The 15,493-nt window shown below is 48.5% G+C and overlaps 1 protein-coding gene across 1 annotated transcript in view; it reads right to left on the reverse strand.

Annotated features, from left to right (window-relative positions):
* The window catches only part of LOC123790800 (protein FAM169B-like), a 352,586-nt gene that overhangs the window by 142,087 nt on the left and 195,006 nt on the right, over window positions 1-15,493 (reverse strand). The window contains exon 8 of the mRNA XM_087856692.1: window positions 8,821-8,969. Within this exon, the coding sequence (XP_087712818.1) occupies window positions 8,839-8,969 (131 nt within the window). The 3' untranslated portion in view covers window positions 8,821-8,838. The remainder of the gene's footprint in view (window positions 1-8,820; window positions 8,970-15,493) is intronic.

Here is a 15,493-nt window from a genome sequence, read left to right on the forward strand (position 1 = left end):
CAGGACATGGTCGACCTGCTGCTCACAACTCTAGATGAATCTACTCTGTCCCAGGTTTCCAGAGCATCAGACCTCAGTTTCCAGAGGCTGCCTGGCTGTCTACACTCAGCAGCACCTTCAAAATTGAACTCATGATCTTTCCCCTCGCCCAGCCTGTTTCTGACCCCACACGCTCTCTCTGGTGACAGAACTACCATCCCCCTTCTTGACTCACTTCGGAAATCTGGGATTCCGCTTGGTCCTGACCCCTGTCACCTCTGACATCACCTGCTGACTATGCATGTCGTATCTATCCCTGGTCTGTCCACTTGTCCTCTCAACTGTCTCCAGAGGGAAACTTTGTAAGGTACAAATCAACCGTGGCATTCACCACGCAACACCGCTGGGCATCCCCACCAAGAAGGGGATCTTCTCAGTAGTGCCTTCATCAGAGAAGTAACCTGAGTCATATGGGATGCTCAGCAGGTCCCACCTTCAGGGAGGTGCTCCAGGGAGCCGTCGAGGAGCTGGCTGACACAAGGGTGGACCCCCACCTCCCTGAAATGACCAGCACAGAACTTGAGAAGCAGGGAGCCTCGCTCCTTCCCAGTAACCTTTCCTGTGTCCTGGGTACCTTGGCCCAGGGACCTCCAGAAACAAAGATGAACCTTACGACCCAAAATGCTCAGGCTGGGGCTTGGGTCAGGAAAAGGGAAGAGTCTAGATGTGGAATACTCAGGCCACAGAACTGGCTCAGGCTAGTGACTGAGGACTGGATTCAATGACACCCCCCTTCTGACCTCCTGTCACATGACCCTGTTCTGTTTTGCATAACAGTCACTGGTCTCAGTCATTTATCCTGGATCCAGTGCCTAGCAGGGGCTCAAGTATTTGTCCATGAATAAATATTCACTGTCCCCTGGGAAAAAAAAACCCTGTTCTCTCACCCCAAGCCCTGCACCCCAACTGCTTCCTCTGCTGACATGCCCTTACTCCAGAAAGGTCTATTCATCCCTCAAAACCCAGATCAAACTTTATTCCTCAGGGACACGTTCCTTCCCTGTGCCAGTCCCCAGGCAGGATTCTGACTGCCCCCTCTGCCGTGTCCAATCACCTACAAAGCGACAGCCAGGTCTTCATCCATGCCTCAACTGTGGCACTTCCTACACGGTATTATAACTCTTTATTTTAGGTCTAACCTTCATGAACTGTCAACTTAGTCAGGTCAGTATGTCTCTTTAGACATCCTGGTTTCCTCAGGGCCTGGGGCACATCAGCCACAAAGCATGTGCCCCACAAATGTGGACTAAACGTGTTGTTGACTGCGTGGGGGAGTTACTCCTTCCTGAACGCAGAGCACTAGGGACGTTAAGACTTTCCAGGTCACACAACTAAGGCTCAGTGAAGCGGTTACCATTTGAGGTCCTACTAAGCAATACTCATTGCTCTAAAAAGAGCAGTTCCCTGAACGAGCTCACCGTGGCCCCCCTACAGTCTTGAGGACACAGTGCAGATCTTTTCTTGGTAGATGATGCAAAGTGAGAACTTGCACCTCGGCCCGGTCGAATTTTCATGTTCAAGATTAATGAGGTCTTAAAATGCAAAAGGTTCATTGCACCTTCCGTGAAGACATTCCACTTCATCTAATATGCTTCGTTCGGAAGTGAGCTACACCCTGCCCCTGCGGGATGCGCTGTATCCGGTGCAAATGGTGCGGGCTTGGAAACAAGGCAGGGTTATACGCAGATGGGCCACCTGTATGACTTCGGGCAAGGAACTTAACCTTGCTGAGCCTCACTTTGTCATCTGTAAAATGGGGGTGAAATATCATCTTCCAAGTTTCTCTGTGAAGACTGAATATGGCATTTACTGACCTATGGAGAATCTTTTTTTTTTAATTTCTAAAGATTGTATTTATTTCTTTGAGAAAGTGAGAGAGAGCATGTGGGGGGGGGAGAGGCAGAGGGAGGGAGAGAAGCAGACTCCTCACTGAGCAGGGAGCCCAATGTGGGGCTCTGTCCTAGGACCCTGGGATCATGACCTGAGCCGAAGGCAGACACTTCACCGACTGAGCCACCCAGGAGCCCCTCGACCTATGAAGAATCTAACATGGAGCCAGGTTCATGGGTGAGCAACAGAAGTCACTTCTCTTCATTTCTCTCCTTGTGCTAAATATTTGTTTTCCTTTCAGTAATGAGGAAAGAAGGGCTAGGACAGAGCTTCCCAATTCCAGCACTACTGGCCTGACCATTCGTACTTGTGGGGGGCTGTCCTGGGCACTCTAGGCCATTCATCAGCGTCACTTACCTCTCCCCCAGGAGATGTCAGTAGCAACCCCCTTCCCAGTTGTATGTGACGACCAGAAAAGGTCTCCAGACATTGCTCCATGCCCCTTAGGGACAAAACAGCTTCCAGCTGCGAACCACTGGCCTGGCTTTCTATAACTCAAATGTCACTCCGGAAGAAGAGTTGCTTGATTTCCCTTGAGGACCTGTTGTGAATGATGTTAAAGACACATGTGATGGAATCCAGGTCAGCTGACCTTCAGCACAAGAGAGAAGGCATTCCTGACACCACTGTAGCAGGAGGCCGCTGCTGTCGATGGCAACCTCATCGGCTACGGACTGAATTGTGTCCCCCCAATATTCGGACGCTGAAACTCTAAGCCCCAGTGTGACTGTATTTGGAGATAGAGCCTTTAAGAGGTAATTACGTTTAAATGAGGCTATAAGGGTGGAGCCCTGATCTGATAGGATTGTTGCCCTTACAAGAAGAGACACCAGCGGGGCGCCTGGGTGGCTCAGTTGGTGAAGTGTCCAGCTCTTGTCTTCAGCTCAGGTCATGATCTCGGGGTCCTGGGATGGAGCCCTGTGTTGGGCTCTGTGCACAGCAGGGAGTCTGCTTGAAATTCTCTCTCTCTCTGCCCCTCTCCCCGCCTCTCCCTCTCTGTCTCTCAAATAAATAAATAAATCTTTAAACAAACAAACAAATAAACAAATAAAAGAAGAGACACCAGAAAGCTCTCTCCCTCTCTCTCCAAGCACATCCCAGGGAAAGGCCAAGTGCGGACACAGAAAGAAGGTGGCCATGCGCATGCCAGGAAGGGAGCTCCCACCAGAAACCAAACTGGTTTGCATCCTGACCTTGGACATCCCAGCCTCCAGATCTGTGAGCAAATGAATGGCCGTCACTTCAGCCCCCAGTTTGTGGTATTCTGTTATGGCAGGCCTCAACATCATTCTTTCAAACTGGAGATGGAGTCACTGCCTATCCTGACATTCCCAGCATGTGTCTATGTGGTCAACAACTCTTAGCTGATCATCTACAAAATGCGGGGGGACACGACAGCAAGTGCCCGCCCGCATGGAGTGTATTCTCTTGCGGGGGCCAGAGACAGCCCCCAACGGATAGATAACCAAATGCCAGAGATGAATCACATGAAGCGGGGGGGCTTTCGGTGATAACGCATGTCCCCTTCCACAGACTGCGTCTGTCTTCTCCCAGCTGTGAGTGAGGACAGCAGCGGAGGCAAGGGAATCCCCCTGAGATGGCTACATTTTGGTCCTGTCTGAAGATGACTGCTACTCACAGTCAGTAAGACAATTTAAAACACAGTCAGGAGGATCCATCAAAGAAAGGAAAATGTGCCTTGCCCCAGCACCCGCCCTGTAACACGTCAGTGCCACTAAGCTGTCAAAATTGCTTAGAGGGAAAAATTTAAAAAACGTACTGAAGTACATGGATGTCAGTCCTTCCTATTCATTCAATATCAAGAATATTATAACCATAGCTCCGTTGTTTAAAAAAAAAAAAAAAAGCTTTGGAGGGGCACCTACGTAGCTCAGCGGGTTAAGTGTCTGCCTTGGGCTCAGGTCATGATCCCAGGATCCTGGGATGGAGTTCCGCATCCCCTGCTCAGCAGGGAGTCTGCTTCTCCCTCTCCCTCTGCCTCTCCCCCTGTTCGTGCTTTCTCTCTCTCTCTGCCAAATAAATAAATAAAATCTTTTTAAAAAAAAAAGTATTGGAATTAATAGTTGGGCTGCCTTTCATTGGTAGGATTATGGTTCATTCCTATGAATTCGCTATACCTTTATTGTTTAAAACGTCTACCCGGAGCATTATTTCTTATAATTAAAAAGTCTCATAAACTTACTTAAAAGTGGGGGTACCACCGTGTCTGGTTTGATCCTGATTTATAACCAGGGTTTCTCACTGATGGAGGAGGTTGCCGCAGGAGGGAAGTGATTTACGACAGAGCTTTGTAATGTTTAAACGTAAACAAAGACAAAGACATGGAATTTTTAAAGCTTGAATGACTAAGTCGAACCCAGTAGAGCCATTGGAGCAGGCAGTGTGAAAATGGAAGGCACTTTTGAAAGCCTTTTGATCTGAAAGACTCCAGCCTCTCCTTTTGAAATACTGCAATCGGGATCTATCATGTAAATCCTCCTTAATTTGCAAATTATTGACCTCGGAGTCCCCTGGGAGCTGCATGGCAGGACCACAGACAGCCCAACTGTGCAGGCATGAGGCTGAGGACCCTCACAGGGGCACAATTCCCACATCAGTGCAGATGAATGGGCAAAATTCACTCGCCGAAATACAGAAGTCAGAGGAGGGAGCGAACGTTGCCTGAAATTTCTCACTTTTTCTGCCAGTTTTCCTGTGCCAAGACAAAGCACCATGGCTGAGGCTTGGGGCTTCTGACTATCAGGACTTTGGAAGTGGCCCCAGCGCCAGGGTCCCCAAAGTGTATGCGGGCATCTGGGCTGGTCAGCTTCAGTGTCTCTAGCTCCTATCCCCAGCAAGGGACTCCAAGAACAGCTTCCGGGCATACAAGGCCATGCATGGCCCCAAGCCCTCCTCCTGCACCAAACAGCCTCTGGGAATCCCACTGCAGAAGCTGCTATTCCTCTCCACCTGAGTGGGGCACCCGCAGGTCCTGTGGGGACGTCAGCTCCCAGAGGCTCCGTCTATGATTCCAGCTCTGCATCGTCGGCACAGGCCTGTTAGGAGCATAATTATTTCAAGTGCTATCCTGATGCACTTCCCAGGAAAACATCAGTGCAAATTATGTCAAGCTTTGCAAATGTTCCAGCATGAGAGAGAGAAAAATCAATTCTTTTTATTACTCTTTCCCATTTACCTTTTTCTCTTTTTCGCTAATTGGCTAAAAAGAAACTCAAATGAGCCCACTTTTTAAAGTTGCTCCGTTGTGAGGTAAATTTCTTGCCATTCATCGCTTCCTTGATTTTTTTTCCCAGCCTGACTTGACCCTGTCATTCCTTTGACTTATTCTGTCGTAAAATATTTCTGCTTACAACTGTCTAATGTTTTCCTGGTTTGGGCTCTTGATCCAAAAAGGATCCTCCCGAGGAGCTTTCACACAATGCCTCTGCATCTGGTAGAGAGAATTTCTCTGAAGATCAATTGTCCCTTCGTCTCACGTCCAGAGCACTTTGCTCCTGGAGCCACTGTCCATTTCTGGGTGGTGGAAGAGTGAGTTGTGTCCAAGTGTCTCAACTGGGAGATCCTTCGGGGAGAAGATTTCCTGTAATTCCCTCTGGATTCTCAGTGCCAGAGAAGGAGGTCTGATACATACAAAGTGCTCAGAAGCCACCAAACGAATGAATGATCAAAGGAGAGAGGCTTAAGATTCCTTGAGACTGACAATGTGCTGGAAGCCATTTTGCTCAAAATGGCCAAAGCAATGAAAGGCATTTTTGTTAATGGGAAGAAACCAGGTGAGACTTTGCCACCAGGTGCATTGCAACAGGGTGAAGGGCGAGCAGAGGGAGTAATTCCAAACCCTTGTGTCAGCCTGATCCTGCTGCAACCACAGGCCTTCTGAATCCACAAGGCCTTCTGAATCCATCACCTGAGCCCGAAGGCATAGCTAGCGGGCCAGTCCGGACTGTCTGGGTGGCCTGAGGTGGGCCACACCGACCCCATAGGAGTCCAGACAAGTGCTGAACCCAAAACTTAACCCTAACTGAAACTGCGGCATTTCACTCCTTAAAGGCCGTGGGGCAGAAGGAGAAAGAACAGAGCCTCGGGAATTCAACAGATGCAAGTTCAAACCCCAAGTCTACTGCTTACTGGAAGTGTAGCCCGGGACAAAGTATTAAACTTCCCAGTGCTTTGGCTTCCCCATCTGCAAAATGGGGTAATAATACAGGATCTACCTTTCCAGACTTTTCCAAGGGCTGGCTATCCCGTCACACTTGTCTGCCATTAAATGTCTGTTTCTATCCCAAGAGAAGGTGCTTGGGTGAGTGTTGAAGGCTGAGGGTGAGGACATCAGGGGAACCAGAGGGAGAGGGCGTTCCTTCAGCAGCCCTTCATCAAGGGCCTCCAGAGCACTCAGTTCTTCACGAGTGCAGGGATTCAGGTGACGACAGGGCCCCTGCCCACACAGGGCCCAGCCCCTGGAGAATGCTCCGGAAACTTGTGGTCAGTGCATGACCTTCCTCCTGCTCACAGTCCAGAAGCAAAGACAGACATGTGACAGGGGTACACCGTGACGTGAAGGAGCAAAGGAGGACAATCTACCACAGCACACTGGGGATTCATTGGAGCCACTGGACGACTTCTTTTCTAACCCATCGGATGCATTCTTGCCATATTGCTAAGGCCGGAGCTGTAACCACACCTACGAATGTGAAACCGACCCATTCATTTCATCACCATGATCAAAAGTAATCACCATCCTAAGCCTGTTTCAGTATCAAGATCATTAAAGCTACCAATAATTTTTTGGCCAATAGTTTTTCTTCTGGAATTTACCTAGTGGAAATAATCAGTGATGCCCTCAGAGAAGTATATATAAAACGGGTCTGCATCCCAGCGTTACTTATAAAATCAACCAACACCTAGAAACAACATACATGCCTGAAGTTAGCAGATCAATATTTAAAATATTCCGGTATACCTCCAGAGGAAAGAATACTACACAGCCATCAAAAACTTATTTATAGGAACGGTATATAAAGTTACATGACAAGGCCTATTGCAAACCAGCATATAGAATATGGTCCCAATGGGGCGCCTGGGTGGCACAGCGGTTAAGCGTCTGCCTTCGGCTCAGGGCGTGATCCCGGCGTTATGGGATCAAGCCCCACATCAGGCTCTTCTGCTATGAGCCTGCTTCTTCCTCTCCCACTCCCCCTGCTTGTGTTCCCTCTTTCGCTGGCTGTCTCTATCTCTGTCGAATAAATAAATAAAATAAATCTTTAAAAAAAAAAAAGAATGTGGTCCCAAATCCGTAAAATTTATATGCATTTTCAGAGCATAAATGACAACTACGTGGTTATCAGTACTTTCTCTCAGAGGCGGTGGGTCTTTGTGGTTAAAAATGCAGGTTCCAGAGCCCCACAGCTGGAGCTGAATCCTGACTGCATCAAGGCCAAGCGTGTGTTACTAGAGAAGCTATTTCACTTCCCTCATATTAAAGCAAACGGTTGCTAGTTGTTCCTTCTTCATAGAGAATTTGATTGATGTGCCAACAGAGCAATGGTCCTAAACAGACCATGGCACCCAGTAAGCACCTATACACGTTATCTAAATGCTCTGAATGATTACCAGCGGTGGGATTACTGGTCATGTCAATTCTCTGATTTATTCTTCTTTATATTTTCTACATGAAACTGTATGTCCCTCATAATCATGGAAACGAAATAATTTTTTAATCCATTTCAGTCAACGAGATGAATTCAATGAAGAGATTAGCGAGAACTACTTTGCAATAATTGACACAACATCTGCTATTTCTAGAACTAAATCAAATAAAATACAGTCAACTCTTGATTCTACACCCGGCATGTTCATTTATCTGCGGCTAATCTTGCTTTCCTGTTTTTACTGGCCTCATTAAGCATTGGATATAACATCATATGTTACAGCTCTATCTAGCGTCTGTTTACTTTCTCTCCCACAGCCAACAGCTCAGCAAGAGCCTTGTAAACCAATTCTCTTAATGATCTATCCAGTCGGGGAAGGTGCACACCAATGATACGGCGAGCGCAGGCACGAGGCCAGCCGCTCTAGGACTCCGCGACGGGATGCGGCGGCGCCAGTGCGCATGGTCAGGACGGAAGGCTGAGTGCGGTGCTGGGTGCCTGGAGGCGAGGGGTCTTTAACTTAGTGCAGTGGGAAGAGAAAAGATTTACAGATTTACGAGGAATGATGAAGGTGCACGCTATTACAACACATGAATCTTTATAACACATGTATGAAGAGGTGTAGTCCCCAGTAAATTTCTGAGATGGGCTCTCCATTCCTCTCCATCAAAAACACAGATCCCCTGCGTTTGGCACAGAGCGGGAGAGGGGGGTGGGGATGTTGCTTCTCATTTCAGAACCCGTTTTACCAGATTTTCAGTCTTTGTATCACTCACAGTCAACATTCCCCTCAAGAAGACTGCGCCAGAGCTTTCCTCCCCTCCCGTCCCAGGGGTCCCCACTGCACTAAAAGAGACTGGGAGATCATGCCCTTTGTTTCTTCAGTCTCTGTACTAGAAGCGGTTAAGGGCTGGGAATCGCTGTGAAGCCAGGCAACCTTCAGGGTCTTCCCAGAGGACTGGACATTTTTAGATTAAAACCAATCAGGTAAATGTTAAGTAAAATAAAAACAAACACCTAAATAATAAACATTTCAAAACCAAACATACATGGTTTTACCACCGGCCACGTGGGACTCTATCCCTTCTTGGTTTATATCAGAAGTTCCCTAGCCTGGCTGCACATTAGAACCACCTGGGGAGCTTGTAAAATGCACCAACACCTGGGTCTGTCCTCAGACCAAGGAAACTTTCTGGGGATGGGGCCCTGTAATTACACTCACGGTGAAAGCTCAGGACCACTAGGTTAGGAGTCCGAAGAGTACGCAGGTGAACCACGAGAGGGCGCAAGAGAGAACTTGGCCCCGAGGAATCCTCTTCTGTGAAGAAGCCTGGAGATCAGCGATCCAGATCTCTGGCTGCTCCCGTTTACCTGGGGACAGTACCAAAGGCATAAACGGCATTGGAACCTACACAAATACACCCACCCTCCAGAACCACTCACTGTCTTACTGAATCCGGGCCACGCAGATCACACTGGGTTGCTATTTTGTACTTTTGTTAAGTTGGTAAACTAAGCCCAGAAAGACTCAGAAACGTGCCCCAAATAAGCTGGCGCTTCAGTGGGGACTCCAAATGGCAGGTGTCCCCCCCTTGGTGCCTTTCCCCTCTGTCATGCAGACAGCAGCCCATCCTCTGGGCCTGGAGATGGGCCCCGGGGCCCTGGGCAACCCGCCCAGCTGTACCCCTGCTCCCTGCTGCATGCATCACCTGCAGCTCCGGGCACCCCCTCCAGCTACAGCCTGCAACTGGTGTGTCTCCTGCACAAACTGCCTTCATTTACATCGTTCTCATCTCCCTTCAGAGGCAGCAAGTTTGCTAATGCTGCCAGGAAGCTTCCCTCCCAGTTTCTAGCTGCAGTTCAAGCCAACAGAGAGAAACCGGTGCTAATAAGCCTTGCAGGGCACACAGCACTAACTCTAATATGCAGGCAGCTCCAAACACTTGCGGTTTATGTAAAGCCACAAAGCCAGCTTGAGAAGATCTAATTATCACGTGAATTAGTAAAAGCAAAAAAAAAAAAAAAAAAAAAACAGATGTGAGGTTTACAGAAATGTCTTCAAGTGCCTAGTAAATGGCCACAATTGATAGAGATATTACAAAGACGTGCTGGGGACAAAGGCTGGCTCAGGCAGTCCCTACCCAAAAAGTGCTGTCAACAGAGGCTGGCACTCCTACTCCCACTTCCATTAAGAGAAAGCGCAGGGGAAAGAGTCTACAGGCAGCCATTTAATCGTCTCATGCACGTGAACTACAATTACCAACAAGCGCCACCCACAGACTCTGCGCGAATGCGTTCATGGTTAATCGATTCGATTGATCACTGTTTATTAAGTAAAAACCTGCTTTCTAAACAGTTCCTCCCCAAATGTTGTTTTTGTAGGCTGTGAGAAAACAGGAGACTCATTAGGGCTTTTCATTTAAATCCAAGCAGGGGGACGCAAGCATGTACATTAGTAAAAAATGAGGTGGGGGGGTATGGACATGATGAGTCCCCCCAGCCCTTCAGAGTAGCAAGGCTAAAGCCGACAGGCTCCCATAAAGACCTCCCAACGCCCCCTTTCACTTCCCCAATCAAGAAGCCATCTGACCAAGCCAGATGAGGACATCAGGAAGGCAGCCCACTGATAATATAGATTATGGGAATGTTTGAGCCACATCGGTGCTGTTAAATTGATCCGCTACAGCAGCACCTTGTGAACCCAGATGGGAAATCAATGGTGGGCGGGCGGGTTAGGTGCTGAGATAAGTTGGCCATAGAGTATTTCTGTTATCTCCTTACACAGAATAATGATCTCAACTGCCTTGAGTGCTCTAAATCTAAGCAAAAAAACGCACTGCAAATTCAATCCAGGTCTGGGCACGACACAGAAGGGTCAGGGCGATTAGGCGATTATGGTGCAACCTGGTGGGGGGGGGGCGGAGCGGGAGGAGCGGGGGAAGTGGTCTGGCTTGCCCATAGTTCAGGTCTTTCTAAACACGGCCACCCCAGGATGCGAGGAAGTGGACCTAACACAGCTGATCATCTCCACTGCGTGCACATCAGCTCTCCGGTGGCTGCAAGTGATGGGGGCTTGGCAGAGCAGCGGGAGACTGCCAATGTCAAGGCACCTCTAACACTGACAGGAGCAGAGCCTGCGCTCCAGAGAAGACAGCCCTGCATATCCGGCGCATCACCTGCCTCTCCTGCAAAGTCCTCATCAAACCTCAAGAAGCTACTAGAGAGAGTGCCAGGCTTCCATTCTTCCTGTTATTTCCCGTTAAGTTTGGTATTCAGGTCTTTCATGCCTGCCCAGCTGAGAAAGCCCACTGTCCCTGAATGAGGACACTGCAAAGGCCTCCCGGGTCCCACTGGTCAGAGACAAAATTCCAATGAATAGGAGCCGTTAATAAAATGCAAATTTTTGCCTGCAATTACATATGAAATTTCTGCACGGATAAAAACCCAAAGCTGCGGCTATCCAAATCAGAAATAACGTTACTCTGAAAAGACACAAACCCAGAAAATTGATATTTTCTAGAACACTGATAATAGGCTTTTAAATTCCAACTGATAAGCCATTTTGAGGTTCAGCCAAACCTCAACCACATCAGATGCAAATTCCATCCAGGAGATGCAGAGCTGGTCTCCTGTATGTCCAAAAACAGAAAAGAGAAACTTCTGGACCCTTCTGGACAATTGCTTCCACACAGTTTGACCTGCCTGTGGTCTTCACCCACCCATCACCAGGGTGGTACTAAATCTGTCTCTATCTCAGTGTCATAAAGAAATAGAAACCAAGTTATCAGCATTTGATACCGAAGTGGCAGGTACTTTTCTCCACCTGGAAAATGAACACCAAAAACATCTAGAGGGTAGGAAGACGGTGCCTGAAATGTGACTGCTTAGCCAGGAAGTAGCAGCGGGCTCCTACAGGGCTCCTGTTGGAATACACATCACAACAATCAAAACAGCGCGTTTCCGCAGGAAAGAGGGAAATTTTAATAGAAGCGGGGCTGCATCAAAGCAACTCGTAATTAGGTACAAATTTGACTCATGGTTCAGCAATTAAACAGATTAGCTGCTCTGACCTTCCCGGCCCCAGGGTGCTAATTTCACATATGTGGTCGCAGAGTGACCTCTAGTGTTAAGAGGGAAGGAATTTATTTTAAAGATAACATCAAAAATTAGCATCTCCTATGCAGCCTTACTACCCCTGGGAAGATTTCATAATGTAATAAGACATCGATGGGATCTTTTTTCGGTATTAAAATCGCCTTTGGTTAGAGAATATTCAAAACCTCGTGTCACGAAAATGTCCAGGTTTGCATAATTCAGAGATTTTTTTTTCTTTTTCATTATGTGTGGAGGCCGTGTGAAATTTTATGTCACAAACTGTGTGTGCTTTGTGTCACTCTCCAGCCTATAGACACTGTCTGATAGCAGAGGAGTAAAGTGCCCCCCCGTGCCCACATCCCACCGCCACCCTGTCCCACCTCTAAGTCAGACACAGAATGCTGATTTTGGAGTCACCCAATAAATTAAATGACACTGCAATTAATTTCAAATGAAGTGCAGGGACCAAGAGCATAACAACACTGGGTGCCTCTGGGAATACCAAGGAATGTCAGAGAGCGAGAGAAAGAAAAATCGAGAACGCTAGGGGCATAGAAATTGCCATCTTCACTTGAGCCAGACCCTGTTCACTTTCTGTTACCCTGGGATTTGTTTTAACCAGGTATGGTAAGACACGCAGACACAGAAATGACTGCCAGGGAGCAGGAGCAAAAACGTGGACAAGAGCCTCACTGTGGTTCCCACAGGAGGGAGTGGGCGAGGCAGGGTAGGCAGGGATTAGCTAGTTAAAATCATTTCAGCGGGCTCGGAGTGTACGGGCTGTCCCTAGTTGTTGGTCCCTGGCTCTGGGGTGATGAGAGCAGGGGGATAATGGCCCAGAGTATAAGGGCAAGATGGAGGAAGCAGGCGTGGGGAGCTCTGGATTAGTTGGTGATAGGTGTACTGGCAGGTGAGACCTGCAACCACCTCAGGAATTGGCTAGTCTTGGGAGAGCCTGGCTCCCAGATCAGTAAGTCCCCAGACATCAAACTCCAGAATAAAAAGACATGTTCAATATACGTTTCTGGTGCCCGGGGATTCTCGATCACCCGGCTCCCACTAACAGTCTGTGCATAGAGAGGAGAGCCATCAGCTCTGCCAGGGGTGAGCCCCCTTTGTGTAGGCCCCTGCCATCCCCCTACTTCCCCTTTGCTGCCTCCAAGGGGCCCTGAGGTCTGCTCGCTCCCTGGCCCCTGCTGGTGCACTGGCCACTGGGTCTTAACACCCAGCCGCTCTGCACTCCCTCCCTCCCTCCCAGCCGGAGTCCCACGTCCACATGGGTCCTGGGCTCCGCTGGCCCTCCACTCTGGAAGCCTCTGCCCTCCCGCTGGTCCCCACTGGTACCCCTTTCCCTCAGCTCTCTCCGTGCTGTTTACACCTGAGCAACCCCTTTCAAAATGTCTCCAGAATGATGTTCCTCCCCACTCCTAACCAAGCAACCCCTGGCGCTTCCAACAAGAATAAGGAAGGGGCAGTTTTATCGACATATGTTTTCAGGAAATTTTCCTCCTTCTCCCTAGGTTTCCATTGTCTGGTTCACAGTCTCATGCTATTCTTGCCTGTTAACCTTCTGCCTCCCTCCTTGGGGGAGCTTTTCATCGAGGCTGTCCCCATTCCACTGCTTCCCATGCAAACTCACTCCCCACATACAGCTGTGTGTGTGTGTGTGTGTGTGTGTGTGTGTGTGTGTGTGCACTGCAGGAGGCTTTCAGAAGGAAACTTCTGTTCAAACACAGTGTCTCCCAGCTGTCTCTGCCACTAGCACCTTCTCTTTTTATAAATAGTTCCAGTGGGCCACCTGGGTGGCTCAGTCGATTAAGCAGCTGCCTTTGGCTCAGGTCATGACCCTGGGGTCCCAGGATGCTTCTCCCTCTACCCACCCCCCCGCTCGCCTCCTAGTGCTTGCTCTCTCAAATAAATAAAATCTTTAAATAAAATTAAAATAAAATAAAATAAAATAAAATAAAATAAATCAGTCCCACTGAGATTTCCCAGTCATATTTTCCCTGAAGGCAGCAGGAGATGAGGCAGGAGCAGGTCTCCAGCGCCCTTTTCCCTGGGTGTCTGGCAGGAGATGCAGGCTCATAGGTGAATGGTGACTCTCCTGCTTTATCCAGGCAAGCTCTGATTTCAAAGCTACTGACCTCCACTCCACATAAGCGCTCTGAGACCCCAAAGACGGTATGCCCAACCTGCGGGCTCCAGACCTGCCATCACTTTAGACTTCGGTGGGTCGTTTATCCCTCCGTTTCTCACGGGCACTGTGAAGTCGCAAGGACGAAGCAAAGTAACAAAATGTGTGTACCACAAAAAAGTTCAAAATGTTGCAAGAGTATGAGACATCAACCAGCTGCCTGCTTCTCTCAGGAAAAATGGGGAGTGACCCATCTCTATCTCGTACGTTAAACATGCTGGCTAAGGCCCCACCATTATTCTTTCTATAAATATATTTGCGTAAGCATTACTTTGGGGTCTTGGCAATCATAATAACTAAAAACTTGCCCCCCCTCAAAAAAAGGCACAAAAAAGCAGAGAGGTGGATGCCCCCAACCAGTTTCAACCAATGCAAACATACTGGTGTGTGTCCATCAATTCTACACCCCTAGAGGAATTGTATCAAATTTTACTTGTCTTATCTCCCGCTTATTTACCCTCAGCCAGATGCTTCTATGAGGACCCAGCTGCCCGGCATGTATGGTCTCTGGTACATGGACACCAAATGGATTGGATCATTGCAAATGGATCAAGAGAACTGCCTGACTTTGGCAGATGTGGCTTCTGAATCCAGAAGAAGAAAAGTTGGCAAGGACTCCTCGCCCTCTGTTGTTCAGGAAGAATTCTTTCTCTCCGGGCATCCTATGCTTTACAGAAACATTTTTGTTCAAGAAAGTGCAGGTTCTGTATAAATGCAGGGCTCATTTCACTAATTATTTTCTATTTCTGGAAGCACATAGATCTGGCCACTGATTCTGTGTTCATTTGAACAGCAGTGTGGGAAGGTTCCCCCAGGGACCAGTCCCGCGTGGGACCCACCCTCTTAACTGCATGGCGTTACCGGGGTGCTGTGACCTTGTGTCAGAGGCTTGCGGCTTCGGAAGGTGGCAAAGCTGCCCCTCGGGACACACCCCCCGAGGTGATCCCCAGCCCTGTAAAGTGATTGCAGTAAAATAAAACAAACAGAAAAGGATGGAGTGAGACAAGGAAGGAGGGGCATCATTCCAATGAAAACAGTCTTCCCAATTAGGTTATTCCAAAAAAACAAAAACACAGGAAAAGGATTTTTTCCATTATGGCTGAAACCTCCCCAGAATTCCGCAAACCACAGGGGGAAACTGGTGTTGACAAAGACTCCACTCCAAGATGCTGTAACAGCCTTGACCCCTCCTGAGAGGGGAGGGGGCACGGCCCTCGCAGCTTTACAAATGGGGACTAGTGTTCCCAGTTCCTTCACTGGAGGGGTTGAGGACCTCGCTCTGCGCCAGGGGCTGAGCTGGGGCCCCGGCTCCCAGACCCCAACGCAGGGCCCCCCAGGAGCCATACGCAAGAAACTAAGTCTCCCAAAATAGCTCCAGCTTTTCCGCCCCATTCAATGAACTTTTGACTGAGAACAGTATCACATTTTAAGTGATTTCTTTTATGAGTTGTGAATAGTAGGCACTTGACCTGAAGCCTCAGAGAGACTCAGATTCAAATCGCTTTATCATTCAGCTCCTTGGGTTTTGTGTGTTACAACCACCCATTAACTGATTCTGTGACCTTTAGCGGGCCGCTTAACCTCATTTGCTGAGTTTCTTCATACA

The sequence above is a fragment of the Ursus americanus genome, chromosome 28 (genome assembly GCF_024610735.1).
Source record: "Ursus americanus isolate L20-20 chromosome 28, mUrsAme1.1.p, whole genome shotgun sequence".
Lineage (NCBI taxonomy): Eukaryota > Metazoa > Chordata > Mammalia > Carnivora > Ursidae > Ursus > Ursus americanus.